This window comes from Perognathus longimembris, chromosome 1 (assembly GCF_023159225.1).
Source record: "Perognathus longimembris pacificus isolate PPM17 chromosome 1, ASM2315922v1, whole genome shotgun sequence".
In the NCBI taxonomy this organism is placed as follows: domain Eukaryota; kingdom Metazoa; phylum Chordata; class Mammalia; order Rodentia; family Heteromyidae; genus Perognathus; species Perognathus longimembris.
Window position 1 is genome coordinate 74,856,804 of NC_063161.1, and position 16,008 is coordinate 74,872,811.

The following is a 16,008-nucleotide window of genomic DNA, read 5'->3' on the forward strand; positions in this document are numbered from 1 at the left end:
ACGTGGTCCCTTCCCAGATAGTTCAGTAGCATTAGAGACCTGTTTGCAGGCCAGGAAAAAAGGAAAGGAAATGGAAGTGAGGCCACAGCAGTGTGACACCTGTGTTTGCGTCTCTCTGGCAATGACATTCAGCCATTTAATCCCAGGACTTGGCTGAGGCCACTTAGAATTGCTGGAGTGACTTACCTGGGGATCCTGCCATGTAAAAACTGGCTGGGTGTCTGCACCCCTCATGCAGCAGCTGGTCCTGGGTCTACATCCCACACATAGCAGCCAGTGCTGTGTCTACAGCCGATGCACCATGTACTTGTCTGGAGGGCGTCCTGGCCAGACCTGCAGCAGTGACAGGGCTGCCTCCTATCCTCTTCCTCCTCCTCCTCCTCCTTCTGTTGCTAACAACCATGGCGGAACCCACTGGCCTTAGGGTACCTTCCTTTGGGGTCACCCGGCCTGGGCACACAGAAGCTGCTCTGGGGTGGCTCGGGTCCTTGCCGGCTTGTCTGCACCAGCCCTGATGGTGTGCAGCCACAGATCTGTGGGCATAGGAGGTCTGGTGGATGTGGAGCCATGGGCCAGTTTCATTGGTGGGAGCACATCCACTGGGGAGGAGGGATCCCTAGTGCCTCTCAGCGTGGGCCCCTGGCACCACAGGAAGGAGGAGCAGTCCTGCCTCTGTGACACCTTTCTGACAGGACCAGCCATGTCTGTGTTTCCAGGGCATCTGTCCCGGCCGGAGTCCATAACAGTGAGCTCCACATTGCATGCTGGTGACTGGACACAGAGTCCATGGCTGAAGTCTCCCGCCTTCCCCGCCTGGCCATGTCAAAAGATGTAACAGTAGGAGTAGCTCAGTTTGGCAGGTGTTCTTTTATTTTTGTCTCATTCAGTACTGAGGTTTGAACTCAGAGCCCAGCTTTTTTTCTTGGTTAGTTAGAGATGGAGACTCAGACTTTTCTGCCCAAGCTGGCTTCAAATGGATCCTCTAGAGCTCAGCCTCCTGACTGGCTAGGATTACGGGAATGAGCCACAGACACCCCACAGGTGCAGTTTCTCTACCTGTGGGGACAACCATCGGCTGTCTAGGGGGATGCTAGGGAGTCCATTTGAGTCACTGGCCCGAATGCTCATGGCGGGACAGCTTGGCTTTCCAGCTGCCTCTGTTTACCTCCTTGGGGCTCTTTAGACTAACATGACAGTTGGGTGAGGCTTCTGGTTGGCACCCAGTGGGGAGGAGAGACAAGGCCTGAACTTCAGTGGTTCCCTCTCCCTCCTGAGAGCCAGAGGCCTACTGGGCTTCCTACTTCTGTGTGGGAGGAAGAGAGGAGGAGGAGGAAGAGGGAGAGAAAAAGAAGGAAGAGGAGGAGGAGGGGGAAAAAACACCCCCAAAACAGCCTACCACCTGGGGAAATTCTCCCATCTTCTACCGGCTGAGATTCCTTCAGCAACACCCCAGCCTCCTCTTTCTGAGCCTGAATTTGGGTACCAAATGCAACAGTACATTAAGTCGCATTTCTATGCAATTAAGACACATTAAAATGGCAATTAAGTTCCGCAAACAGCCTTCTGTGTGCGTTCGCGCGGTGATGGAACTGCTGTGTCGTTTGGGGATGGATGCTGTAACTAAAGGCTTCAGAGGCAGGCACCCGTTGGCAGGGGAGCCAGAACCCAGTGTTCCAAACCTTCTATTTCTCCCTGGAAATGAAACTTTAAAAATCTTTAGCTTTTTTCTGTGGGGGGAAAAATTATATCCACAAGCAGAGAGGACTGTCGGCTGCGCCTCAGGACCCACGTGGGCGCACGAGCTTTCTCTTTACTCTGCCCCTTCCACACACAAAGTATTAGTTCACTTTTCTCAAGAGGAGATCAAAAGGAACGTATGGGCCAGGGGTGGATTAAACACTATCTGCATCCCAGGACTCGTCGGCACGTGATGTCCCTGACAGGAGTCACCCCCAGCTCTCCAGGGTGGGGGACCAGCTTGGGGCAAGCGGGAGAGTCACATGTGAGATTCACATTGCATCCCAGGGGGTGTCGCTCTAGTGGGCACTTCGAGGGCCCTGGGTTGGACTGGCGCTTCCGCCTGGGGGCCCAGCTGAGGGAGGGAAGAGGCGAGGCCTCTTGGGGGCATCTCTGCCAGGATGGGGGTGCACATTTTATCCTCAGTCCCCAGGGAGGAGCCTCCAGGATGTCTTAGACCTCAGCCCAGCTCAGTCCGTTGCAGAATCTGATCAGTTATAAAAATAGAAATGTGCCTGGGGGCGCTGCCCATAATTGCCACCTCCTGCCTCCTCATTCTCATTTTCAGCTAATTTTGCTCGCTCCCTGTTTTCATTCTTAACGAATCTCTTCCTTTGGGACCCAGCTTCTGATCCAAACTGGTTTTCTCCAGGGATGACGGTGGGGGCGGTGTGTGTGGGGTCACCACTCAAAGGCACCGATCCTTGCTATGCTCCAAATACCGATCCTTGCTATGCTCCAAATACCACGTTTCTTGCAGTCCTGGGTAAAGCATGGGATTTAAGCAGGACAGCACTAATCAATCATCTGAGAGACGCAAGCCAGGCAGGTGTTGCTAAAATCAATAATGTCTGAGACTGTGATTTCCAGAATGTCTCTTCACTCCAAGTCACCTCTGAAAATAAGAATCCTTCCCTAAACACCCCCGAGATATATTCCTACACGGGAGGGAGGTTCTGAACACCAAGGCAGGGTTAAAAGCCCATTGCCTGTTGAATTCCAAAGCATGCTAGAACATTCTCTGCGTGTCACTAAGTGAGGGGATCTCTGACCCGGCCATGGTGGATGTGACCAGCTCAGTTGGAGGTTGAACCTCGGAGGCCCCCGGGGAAGCTGTCCTCTGGGACCCTGACCCACCAAACGTCCCCAGTATCACCCCAGCTCGAGTCCCAGCCAGTGGGTGCATGACCCTGCATGTCAGATGTATTTCATTGCCTGTGGAGAGAGACGTCCCAGGAAGCAAGCTCCGCCGAGGGTGGTGATCCATGCCTGTAATCCCAGCAACTCCAGAGGTGGTGGTAGGAGGATCACCATCCAGGGCCAGCCTGGGCCAAGTTAGCACGAGACCTTCCTGTAAAACAAACTAAGAGCAAGAGCACTGGGTGGGGAGTCAGGTCCCTGCTAGCCTTAGCAAGGATGGACTCTGAGTTCAATCTTCAACTCAGCAGAAATAAAGGTGGGTGGGAGGGCCAGGCCCGGCGTGTTCACTGCCCCTTCTCCGTTCACACCCCATGGGAGTGATGGGCAGCCTTGTCTGTGGACCTCTGATTTACACTACAGCGTGGTTGCCAGCTCGTATTTCATTTTCTGGAACTAATCTCGCCTTGCCTTCCTTTCGTTTGCTTTGCCCATCTTTTTAATCTTTCCGTTGTCATTTTGATTTGCGCACATGGCTGGCAAGAAGCCTTTGGATGGATTTTGTTTCAGACTAAGTGTTAGAGACTCCGCACCACGGGGTGGGGTACTGTGCGAGTTCCTGGCATACAACCTTTGCTGCACGACCTGCTTGTGAGTTTTATTTGCACAGGCCTTTGTTTTCTGCCTTTTAGATAATGTATGCTTTGTTTTCTTTTTCTGTTTAAGTCTTCTCTGTGAACTTCTTGTCCATCTGACATCCAGTCCTGTTATTTTTGTTTACCTTTGCAGAAACTTCTTTAGTATTGTCTGTGGTTTTCAATACTTTTTCTCTCTTTTGGGGGTGAGTGGTGTGAAATGAGTTACAAGTGATGGGTGTCACGCAAGACACATGACTTTCTGGTTGGGTGGCTGAATCCATAATTACCTCTTTGTAGAAAATAAGTAGAGAAGTAGTAAAGGTGTAGAGAATACAACTTGAACACTGTGCTGGAAAAGAAAATGCTGTGTCCCATTCGAAATGGGCATATAGAGGTGGAAGAGCCCACCTGGCCCGCCAGATAAAAGACGAGAGGTAGAACAGCCCCCTGGCATCCAGATGGGTGCCAAGCCCCCCTCCTGCTCCTTGGTTCCAGTTCTGGGTGATTCCTTCCATAGCAGTATTTATGTGTTGGTGCAGCTCCTGGGGAAGAGGATTTAGCCACACTTCTATGCAGCGTGGTAATTAATAACCCGCCAGTTTCTCCTCACGTGTGCCTGAGTATTTGCTGAGCTAATTATTCAATCAAGAATTCATTGTTTTGTGGTTGTTATTGTTGTTTTTTAAAAAGCACTGCTTACGGTGCTTACTGGCTTCTGGGTCTTTCTAGGGAAAGCCTGTGAAGCATAGCTACTTATCCATTGTACATAGGCTGTTATTTTCCAATCAAGGTTAGCTGTGGGCGGTGGTGTAGACTCACTGAACTAAGGAGGAGGAGCTTTGTGATGGGAAGACCCGCAAGGCACAGGGTCTGTTTGGCTACTCTTCTCTGCTGGTCCCCTTCATATTGGGCTGCCTGTCCCTTTTCCCTCCCACCACTTAACTAAGGGCTTCTGATGGGCAAGCCAGATGCTGGTGGCTCAAGCCTGTATTCCTAGCTATTCAGGAGGCTGAGTTTGGGAGAAAGATGGTTCAAGGCTAGAAAGTTTCTTAAAGAGATAGATTCACTGTTACCCAGGATAGCAGGAAGGAAGACCTACCCTACCTCAGAAGAAAACAGAACCTGAGGCATGGCTCAGTAGTAAGAGCGCCTGCCTAGCAAACCTCAGTATGGCCAGAAAGAAAATCAGAAAATTTTATGATTTTTCCTAAACTGTGGTCTGGTGTAACACTACACAGCAGCATGTTAGGGCAGATTGTCATCACTGGTCATATGAACTTCCTAGGACTATGTCTTCTGGACAGGTGCGGTGTTTTTCACAAGCTCTCTGGTGGCTCCATAGGTATGTGATCATCTGGGTAGGCGTTGTCTAGTGGTCCAGCCTGTGGTGATGGAAATGTGCTTTTCTTCCAGTATGGCGTCCACATGTGGGCTATGTGGGCACCAGAAATAACTGAACTCTTCACTTTACTTTAGAATTTATTTACTGGGTTGTTTGTTTTTGTAGAATTTAGGATTTAACCCAGGGGCATGTGCTTGTTAGATAAGCACTCTACCACTAAGCCTGAAGCTGGTTTTTATTAAAATATTTTTAAACTAGTCATTAAGGCACATGCCTGTCTTCTCAGCCATTCAGGAGGCAGAAGTAGGATTGTGAATACAAGAGCAACCTAAGCAAAAGTAAAGGCAAGACCCTGTCTCTAAAGCATGATAAAAACCCAGGGCTAGAGGCAGAGCTCAAGTGGTAGAGTGCTTACCTAGCATGTGCAAGACCCTCATTTAATTCCCAGAACCATAGAGCTGATTCTGCAGGGAATAGAGGGGATCAAAGATCTAGCAGGTACCTGGGATATCCTTGATGCTCATCACAAGAGCTTGCTTCACATGTGTGAAGCTTGCCTCCAGTGTGGTTGATTGGTTGGTTGGATGGATGGATGGATGATTAGTTGGTTGGATGTGTGGAGGAAGGGAGGGATGGATGGATGGGTGGTTGAATGGATGATTGGTTGGTTGGAGAAATGGATGGATGGGTGGGTGGATGATTGGTTGGGTGGTTGGTTGGAGAGGTGTGTGGGCGGGTGGGTGGGTGGATGGATGGATGGATGGATGGATAGATGGATACATGGATAGTTAGATAGTTAGCTCTGTGCAGGACTACCAGTGCTGAGAGCATCAGAGTAAGCTGGAGGTTGGGGCCCTTCCTTTGCCCCTAGAGAGATGCAGACCCAATGATCTGAGGACAGGAAAGAAGCCCTGTTCCCTTCTGTTTCTCTGAGCCTCCTGTTAGTTCCTCCAGTCACAGAGTCTAATTTTACAGCGCTAATCAGTGTATGGCCTAATCTAATCAGAGTAATCAGGCAAGAGGTGAGACCCTGTCCTTTGGGGCCTTTGTCCTCACACAGCAGTGTGGAGAATAGAGGAGGGGTGTGTTGCTGAGGGAAAGAGAGATCACTCTAACGGAGTTGCTGGTTGTGCACTTGGCTGGGACATGGCGGGGGGGCGGAATCTTACCTGCTCCCTGGGCCCACTTTGTGTTGTCCCCCAAGTGTGGCTCCATGCTTGTGGAGAGGAAGCCCCACTGCCCTCTGATGGCCTCTGCCATGTGGGTGTGGGTGTGCAAAGTGCTTCATTTCTGAGCTGGGCTTCAGTGGCTCAGCCTATCATCCTAGCTACTCAGGAGGCTGAGAAATGGAGGACCGTGGTCCAGACATGCTCCTAGATGTGGAGTTGGGGTAACTGTGCGCTTCATCCCTGCCCACGAGTCCCCGAGGGTGGGCGTGAGGGTGGAACAGGTGCCGTGTCTGTGTTCCCCAGGACTCAGACCAGGACATCAGGAAGTGTATCCCTCAGTGAACACGTCACTGTGGGAAGTTATGAGGATCACTTTGGCTTAAACATTCTTCCCAGAGGAGAAGGTGAGGAATGGAGACGGGGCGGCCAGGAGCGAGCGATGTGGCTGTTGGGTCCTGAGCAGAGCTCACCGCCACCTCTGCCAGAACCCACAGGGCAAACACGAAGTCTGATGTAGGAGGAAATGTAGGCTAGATGATTTTTTTTTTCTTTTCGGCCAGTCCTGGGGCTTGGACTCAGGGCCTGAGCACTGTCCCTGGCTTCTTTTTGCTCAAGTCTAACACTCTGGCACTTGAGCCACAGCGCCACTTCTAGCCATTTTCTGTATATGTGGTGCTGGGGAATCGGACCCAGGGCCTCATGTATATGAGGCAGGCACTCTTGCCACTAGGCCATATCCCCAGCCCGTAGATGATTTTTTTTAATAACTCCAAATTTCCAGTTCCTGTAGTTGGTAATTTGGGGGACTCCCTTCTGCAGCCAGGGAGCAGGAAGGAATCTCATTCTCTTATGGCCACCACACTGCCCGGTCCACTCACTGTCAGGAGACGCGCTGGCCCAGAGGTTGCTTTAGGCTTCAGTTGGAGCCTGTGTTCCACCTTGGCAGTTGGGAGGCAGAACAGTGTGCCTTGATTACAGGTGTGCTTCTAGAAGCTTCTTTCTTGAGCCAGCTGCCGTCAGCCCCTGAGCTCTGGAAGGTTCTGTGGGTTTGCTTGTTTCGAGTTGTTTTGCAGTCTGTGTCTCAGGCATGCAAAAGAGCTGGGCCCCTCCTTATGAGTGAGGACCCCACTCCGTGCTGCGGGGCCACTTCCTCCCTCCTGCTCCTGACTTTCTTGGGGTTTCCATCTCCCAATTTGTGCTAGTTGAAGGGTGTGGGCAGCCCTGGGAGCCACCCCAGTCACAGGACCAGGTGGCCCACTTGCCAGTTTGTCTTGGTGCCGTGCCTCAGGGTCACAGGAAAGGTTGTGAGTGATGGTGCTTATTTTGTGTGGTCCAGGAATAAGCCCAGGGTGGGGGGAGGGGAAGTCTTAGCAGGTTTCACCCAGGCCCCGCTGCTCAGGCAGTGGGTTTCCTGGAGCAGGGATTCAGAATGACTAGAAGTTTCCATCATCTGCCTCCAAGAAGGTAGCAAGAACAGATGCTGGCGTTTGTGGCCTGGTATGGCTGTCACATGTCTGGTATGGCTCCTGGCGTGGCTTCGTTGCATGTCGTCCCTACCCTGTGGTCTGAGCTGTCAATCAGGCCCACATCTCTGGCGTTTTGGGGCATTGGGCTGATGGTGGAAAGGCTCGGGGAGGAAGGCAGAGGCACCCCCACTCTCCCACGTTCTTGCTCACAGGGTAAGATGGCATAGAGATGGTTTGAGCGCCTCGGTTGTCTGCTGTCCAAATGGAGACGAGAATGCAAGGCAGTGCCTCTGACGCAGGAGGAAGTGACAGACAGGCCTGTGCTGGGAAGGATGGCAGGGCTGAAACCCTTGCTCCCCCGTCGCCATTATTTTCATCTGTTCATTAGGAAGATGGATGCCATTTCTGGGCCAAGCATCAGGGCCCAGCAGGGCTATTTAGCAACTGACCTATTGGTTGGTAAACATGAAATACTTCTGCAGCTGAGGCTGACTACCTCCTCTTCCTCCCCCGCCCCAGGTAATTTAATTTGTAAGAAATAAATGTGCTTAATTTCTAACAGTTGGAAATTTGACTCTACATTCTATAGAGTAAAGCTGTGTCTCTAACACCGAGCCAGGTCATTATCAGGGCAATAAAAGTCCATGGATTCACTCTGGCAACTCATTTTATGACTCACCTGCTCCTCTTGACCATCAGTCTTGCCCAGCATTTGGCTGTCAAATATTAACAAGCAAATATCAGCCACAGATCACTGATGACTATTCTAGAGCTTTCTCTCTTCTTCTCTCCCCCCCTCCCCCCGCAACAGTTCTCATGCACAAGATAGCTAAGCAGACACTTAAATAAAAATAATGTGTGCAAAAGTGTGGGCAGCCGACCACGGCTTCATGTGCTACCACCTAACAAACACCGCACTTTTACAAAAATACTCTTCAGAGGGTTATTTGCAAATCAGCCTCCCAGAGCCTAAAGACAATGTGGTTAGCAAGTGGGAAATGCGTTATGCTGGAGGAGTTGCTTATAGGAAACATCATACTCGAGATTGTCGATTTTTGTTGGAATACAGCAAGCCCTAGCAGGAGCCCTCAGCCCTGGCAACTCCAATCCTCACTGTTTTTTTTCTGCATCTGTGAAAAATCACAGGTGGGGCGGAGAGGAAGGGAAGTAGAGAGAAGAGCCGTTTCCTTTATCCCATGAAAGGAAAGCGAGAAGCTGCATGATTCCCAGACACCCCACTCCTTGTTCCCAGGAAGTTGTTACTTGGATGTGAGTTATCTCCCAGCCGGTGCTCCCTGGCTTAGCTGTAGAGCACCCATCTGCCATCCCATTTCCTGTGAGGAATCTGTGTGCTGGTTATGGTGCTGTTCTTTTTTTTTTTTTTTAAGCAAAGCTACTTAACCTTTGGGTGTTTATATGTATGTAGAGCAGAGGCAAATGGGTCTTGGAGTATTATTAAATGACAGTACTTTGCCAGTTGAGAATGCTACGCCCACCAGCCAACTCCCTCCCCCAAATTATATTCTTAGTGTTTAGCAGGTATAAGCTCCCTGGAATTGTCCAAGTGGGGCCTCTAATTACCCCCCCCCCCACTCCCCAGTGCCAGGGCTCCAAGCCGCAGCCACACTAAGCTGGTTGGACACTGGGGCAGGGAGGTGTCCAGTGCCATGGGCTGTCCTGGCCCTGCCTTCCTTTGCATGGGTCCCTGCCTGGCCATTTCACTTCACTCCTGCTGTAGTCTGTTTCTCAGATGTGTTCTTCAGGGGTTGGGTGTTTAAGGCTTGGTCCCCAGGGCTCTGTCGGGAGGTGCTGGAACCTTGGAGACAGGGTTTTGTGTGTGTGTGTGTGTGTGTGTGCCTTGAGGTTATTGGGGACCTGGAAGGGGGCGTGGGCTTTGGTCCCTCCCCTGTCCTTTTTGCTGTCTGGCCGGGAGTGAGTGGTTCTGCCTACTCCATGCTTTCCCCCCATGGCATTCCCACCCCACCAGGGGCCTGGAAACCTTGGACTCGTGAGACCATGGATTGGAACCTCCCAGATCATGAGCCCAAGCCATCTCCGAGATTCATTACTGTGACAGAAATCTGACTGACATAACCTCTGAGCCTGTCTCCTCAGCCGGAATACAGGCTGACAGCAGCTATCCAGTCAGGGTGCTCTGAGCATCAGGGATTTCCATAGTGCAGTTCTGGGGCCTCTGAGATAGTTATGGAAGATGGCATTTCCGGTCTGCTTCCCGCTGACACCCCCACACCACGGCCCCAAGCATTGGTCACTAGCATTCCTCATCAGTACCAATGGGGAAACCAAGCCAGCCTGTCCACACCAGGCACAGATAAACAGATTCCATGCTTCCTGCTGTTATTACAAATTTCATGGCCACGGTGGGTTGCTTTTTCTTCAGTTAGCAGAGCCACCAACGGCCAAAGCAGTGGAAAGTACAGGGTCCTCTCTGCCTGTGGGCATCGGTTCCAGGACTCTCCACAAGCTACCCCAATCCTGGCCCTTCTGTAAAGATGGCACCGCATGGGCGCAAAACCTTACTGTGAGCTTTTCTTTTTTTCTTTTTTTTTTTTTTTTTGGCCAGTCCTGGGCCTTGGACTCAGGGCCTGAGCCCTGTCCCTGGCTTCTTCCTGCTCAAGGCTAGCACTCTGCCACTTGAGCCACAGCGCCACTTCTGGCCGTTTTCTGTATATGTGGTGCTGGGGAATCGAACCTAGGGCCTCGTGTATCCGAGGCAGGCACTCTTGCCACTAGGCTATATCCCCAGCCCTTACTGTGAGCTTTTCATCGTCCATGATGACTTCAGGCCTTGTGTGGTGGCTGTGCTGAGCCCTTCCAGGAATTAAGACAAAAAGCAAAGCATGGGCTGGTTCAGGATGGATGCATTGCTTTCTCCAATGTGTTCAGTCTGCACATGGCTGACCCCCAGGGATGTGAAGCTGGTTCACTCAGGGGCTGAGCACTGTTCACACCGGAGACCCGCGGACTCCACGCAGGCCTCTCCGGGGTGTGCTGAGTGCTGCAGGCTCCTCCACAGATGGGGCTGGGAGAGCCAGGGACTCTGTGCCAGACTGGGTGCTGGCTGATGGAGCTGGAGTCTGAGGCCAGAAGGAGCACTGAGCTCTGAGCAAGGCCAGCTGGAGCCCTGCAGAGCCTGAGTCACGAAGCATTGATCAGGCACACACTGGAGACCTGGTTGACAGAAAAGGCTGAGGGCATGGGCTCTGGGCAGAAGGTGGCCAGACAAAGCCGGGCACAGTTGCCAGCATGCAGAACAGGGGGCAGGATGGCTAGTAAGTGGACTTCCCGTGTCTGCATGGGGGCAGGGCCAGCAGCACCGTGGTCATTTCCTGGCAGGGCCACTTTCTGGTCCTCTGCCCCAGCATCACATGAGCAGGTTGATCTGAGGACCTAGGGGCTGGGGCTGAGCAGGCTGGCCGTGAGGAAGGCCTGTGGCCTCGATGGAGGGCCTGACTAGACAAGTGGATGTGTTGGCCTGGCGTTCACCAAAGGAGTGGGGTCCACCAAGAACATTGAGAGAAACAACAGGACAGACCCCCTCCCCCAGCCTGTGCTGTGACCCGGGCACAGGAACATAGTCCCTGCCTACCAGGAAAGGGAAGGACCAAGAGCTGACCTCAGGAGCTGGGTGTGGTGATTCACGCCTATAATCCCAACTACTCAGGAGGTTGAGACTGAGAGGATTGTGCTTTGAGGCCAGCCTGAGTTTAAAAATAAATAAAAGATCCTGAGTCCTCATGCCAACCAACTGAAGGCTGGATGGGGTAGCACAAGCTTGTCATCCCAATGATGCGGGAGGATTACAGTCTAGGTCAGCTCACTGGAAACCACAGGACCTGGCTTACTTGGTGGTGGGGGTGGGGGGGTGGGGGGGCTGCCTAGCAAGCACAGGGTCCCAAGTTAGACAGGTTTGGGTTTTGCTTCTCATTTGTGAGGTATGTTTTGTTTAAGGGGTATGTATTCACTTTTGTAACACAAACTTTCTTTTTGAAAAGGGAGGTATTTGCCTTGATGCACAGACAGCATTTGTGTTGGTGGAGGGGTTTGCGTGTTTCAAGAAAGGATCGAGTGACACATACAGTCCCTGGGGTGGTTCACATAATGGAGGGCTGTGGTCAGCTGTGGGGCTCATCCAGGGGGCCTTGGAGCCCCTCAGAAGCGAGCAGGGAGCTGCTGATGGGGCACACGATGAGCCCCTTGGCCACCTGTGAGCACAGGAGGCATCAGTTCTGTCTGCAGAAGCCACCACCGGCCTGCTCCACCCGCATCCCTCAGCCGGAGTTTGTGTGTTTTGTGGAACAGCAACAATGAGACAGTGATTCTCTTTGATTTCTGTTCCCCGTGATGGAGCTAAGCTGTTGGGGCTCTGGCAGATCCCTTAATGTGATGATCGCTTGGGAATGGGTTTGAATCGAAAGGTTTGCATTGAAGGTAGTTGTCATCACAGTGGGCTTGAAGATGGGAGCGAGGGCACCTGTTCTCGGAGCTCACTAGCTCCCAAGGGCCTGGCTCCCAACCAAGCACGGCTGCACAGGGGGTGGGGAGGCCTGGGGGTGGGGCGTGGGCCCACAGGGCCCTGGGTGTGGCCCTGCCAGTGCCACATCCACCCGGGACACCAGTTGGGGTCATTTGGCTTCCTGCTGTGGTTGTCCATTCTTCCCAGCCTGAGGACGGCGGTGACAGTTGTTGGCTGGCTGGCTGATTGATTGGTTAGTTGGTTTGGGGTATCGTTATGAAGCCTAGGGTGTGCTCTGTCCCCTAAGTGCTGGGGTTACAGGTATGCGCCCCCTCACACCCAGATGCCTTCAGCTGCCTTCCAGGAGCTGGGCCCCCACATGGCTGGGGCCGCAGCCTGGCCTTGGTTTCCAGGTTTCTGTCTCTGTGTCCTGAGGCTCATCTTGGGCTCCTGCCCGGTTGTCACACAATTCAGCCACGGCCTTAGGGGGCTTGGGATACTAATCTTCCTGTTGGTTGCCCACCTCCCTTGCTTTAGGGCCAGCCTGAGACCCTTTATCTCTGGGTCCTGACAGCCTGCCAGGGTCGCAGAGGCAGGGAGGCAGGCCAGTGTGCCCCACCCCTTGAGCCTGGGATGCAGATAGAGGCCTGCCCAGCATGGGCACCCCCACCCCTTGGGCCCGGAATGCAGGTGGAGGCCTGGCCGGTTTGGCCTCCGTGGCTCCCCTGTGGCCAGCCTGGGCTGCTGTCCGGCCTGGCCCTGTTGCAGTTAGAGGCAATTAGGTTGTGAGGAAGCCCAGGGCTGTTTCTAGAACCTGTTCTGAGTGGCTCCGAGGCAAGTTGCACTGAGAAATCTTCTCTCCTTACTGCCCACAACTGAAAATACCACTGGATAAAAACAGGCAACACTGCACATCCGGCTGAGTGACAGCAAATGGTGTCACACAAGGGAAGATGGGAGCGAGAACCGGGGGAAGTCAGCCTGGAGGAGATGGGCCTGTGTGGTATGGTCTGTGGCCATGTGGCTCTGTGGTCAGGTGTGGTGTGGTCTGTGGCTGTGTGGCTCCATGGTCAGTGCAGTATGGCCAGTGTGGTTGTCTGCCTGGCTCTTCTATGAAGCCTTCTCTGATGATGATGGTTGTGGTGGTAGTGGTAATGGTGGTATGGTGATGATGATTATGATGGTGATGATGATGACAACAGTGACGACAATGAATTACTGTCTGGTGCTTGAATGGAAAAAGCCTGTCTTGGCTATTTCTACTCAACATAGATAGCACTAGGAACATGCCTAGACATGGTAGATGCTGAGGAAATCAACGTATTATACATGGTGTGGGTAAATCTGGAAACCGAGGCAAAAATGACATAACAGTAGTTTGTGACACTGTCCAAATTTGCCTGGACAGGAAGCCAAACCCTGTCTCAAGAACCACTGGAGGCTTGGTTCCTAGTAGAGCACCTCCCTAGCAAGTATGAGCTCCGAGTTCAAACCCTGGTACCACCAAAAAGACAAAAGCAGCTTCCTGCTCACTTCTCCCCCATAGAACGTGGAGCCTGGGTCCCGTGCCCTCGGCGCCTCCTCTCTGATTCCCTCTCATGCTCTCAGCTTGCCAAGTCTCTTCTCCCTCGTGGGCAGAGAGAGCAAGCCTGCCCTGCCCTTCTCCTGCAGGAGTCATGGGGTCTGCCGTGGACCCCTGCTACACCGTAAGAACCACGGCCACTGGTCCTCATGGCGTCCGTGTCCTGAGACACTGAGGGCCCCTGGCCTTAGGGAGAGCTGGGGAACGGGGGAAGCGGGTCTCCTGGGGAGGTGGGTATGGACTCAGCACGTGCTTGGAGGAGCCGAGAGGTGAGGGGGCTGTTGCCGGGCTGTGCTGAGTTTTAGCTTCTCTCTCTGTGTGTCTCACAGGACGCCCGCCATGATCGGCTGCTCTTTTGTGGTGAATAGGAGATTCTTCGGTGACATTGGCCTCCTGGATCCCGGCATGGACGTGTATGGAGGAGAGAATATCGAGCTGGGAATCAAGGTTAGACTGTCGATGGATCACTGTTCACGAAAAGCTGCTCATCCGCCTTACCTCTTAGGAAAATAGAATTCTTCTCATTTGATTCTGTCAGACATTCCGTTGCAGCTGTGCCAGAGTAGTGGACAGAGGCTGGCGCCCCGGCATTCTGTCCTGCACCCGGGTCAGAAAGCCACACGTCTGGGAGCTGGGGATATGGCCTAGTGGCAAGAGTGCTTGCCTCGTATACATGAGGCCCTGGGTTCGATTCCCCAGCACCACATATACAGAAAACGGCCAGAAGTGGCGCTGTTGTTCAAGTGGCAGAGTGCTAGCCTTGAGCAAAAAGAAGCCAGGGACAGTGCTCAGGCCCTGAGTCCAAGCCCCAGGACTGGCAAAAAAAAAAAAAGAAAGCCACACGTCTGTACCTGAGCACTACCCGCCTCCTCTTACCAGGAGGGGGCACTGGTGAGTGGCTCATGTCCAGCGCACCCGTTGGTGCTGGGCGATGTCTGGGTTCCTGGTGATGGCTGCCTCTGATGTTGAAATGAATGTGGAAACAACATTGCTCCTCACTGGGTGTGGTGGCTCACATCTGTACTCCTAGCCACCCGGGAGACAGAGATTGGGCAGGTAGTAGTTCAACACCAGCCCAGGCACAAAGTTCTTGAGAGGCCCCATCTCAACACACATTGCCTGGGCACAGTAGTTAGAGGCATAGGTGGGAAGATTTTTCAGTTCAAGGCTGGAGGTCCTGTCTGAAAAATAACTAAGGCAAAAAGGGCTGGAGATGTGGCTCAAGTGGTAGAGCACCTGCCTGGCAGGCACAAGGCTCTGAGTTCGGTCGCTAGTTACTGCTCCAAAAAGACTGTATTTGATTTTGTGCTATTTTATGTTTCTTTGAGCACCAACTAAATGGATAATTAGTTCAGTCTTTGTAATGTATCTTCAGTTCATGAAAAATAGAACTTTCGTTCGCTGTATGTATACACCTATCATTTTCGCATAGTAGGCACAGATGTGTACAGTTTTATTTAGAAGAAGTGGCTTATCGGGATGCGTTGCCGGCTCCTGCTTTCGGGATTGTGACATGTGATTTGATAGCTGCCCCCTCTCTGTTCTCTGCTTGCAATTTGTTTTGCTGAGAGATAGACAAGGCTATCTGTGAGATTTCTAACCATTCCATGACATTTCTTGTGATTTCTGGATTCCATGCTTACTTAGTTAAGATGTGTCTTGAGTAGAAACACTTCTGTGTTTCAAGGGAGGGAAACCACTGCCAATTTGACTTTGGGCAGTTCTTGGATGGCAGGCAGTGGTGTGACCCAGACGAGCAACAGGGTGAAGGAATGAAAAAGCCTCCAGGACCCAGGAGCAAATGGGAGCGAAATGGAAAGGTTCATCTAACTCAGCATAAGGTTGGTCAGAAACTATGAACAAGGCATGGGAGAGGAACACAACTCAATGTTCAGAGGGAAAAAAATTATCCAAGGAAGAAGGAGAGACTGTTGCTTTCTTGAGAAGGTTCCGGTGAGCTTGGGAAGAGGAAAGGCCTCCTCTCTGTACTTTTGGACAACCACCAGTGCCTTTCCCTTCGCAGCTGTGCAGTTCCCTGCAGACTCCCCTGGACACCTCGCCTTCAGGCCTTCAGACTCTTGGAGAAGGCCTTTTGCGGGGATCCCAGTTCCCATGTGCATGTTGGTGGCTGGAGTCCTCCTGAGCCCAAGGCCCCAAGGAGCAAGTGCTGTTGTGGTTCTGACATGACACACCTAGAAGGAGGAAAGTCAGAGGCTTCCATCCATGGCCACTGGCCCAGTCCTCACAGGTCTGTGGAGAAGCTGTGTCATGGCAGAGGGCAGGGTGGAGCTGCCCACCTCAGGGTGAACAGGAAGCAGGGGGCAGAGGTGGACTGGAAGCAGGGGGGTGGAGGTGGACACGAAGCCGGGGCATAAGTGGACAGGAAGTAGGGAGATGGAGGTGAACAGGAAGCAGGGGGAGGAGGTGAACAGAAAGCAGGGGGCGGAGGTGGACAGGAAG

General features: G+C 52.5%; 1 protein-coding gene across 1 annotated transcript in view; it reads left to right on the plus strand.

The window, feature by feature from the left end:
• The window catches only part of Galnt17 (polypeptide N-acetylgalactosaminyltransferase 17), a 160,770-nt gene that overhangs the window by 104,238 nt on the left and 40,524 nt on the right, over positions 1-16,008 (plus strand). Inside the window, exon 6 of the mRNA XM_048329343.1 lies at positions 13,878-13,995. Coding sequence (XP_048185300.1) covers positions 13,878-13,995 — 118 coding nt within the window. The remainder of the gene's footprint in view (positions 1-13,877; positions 13,996-16,008) is intronic.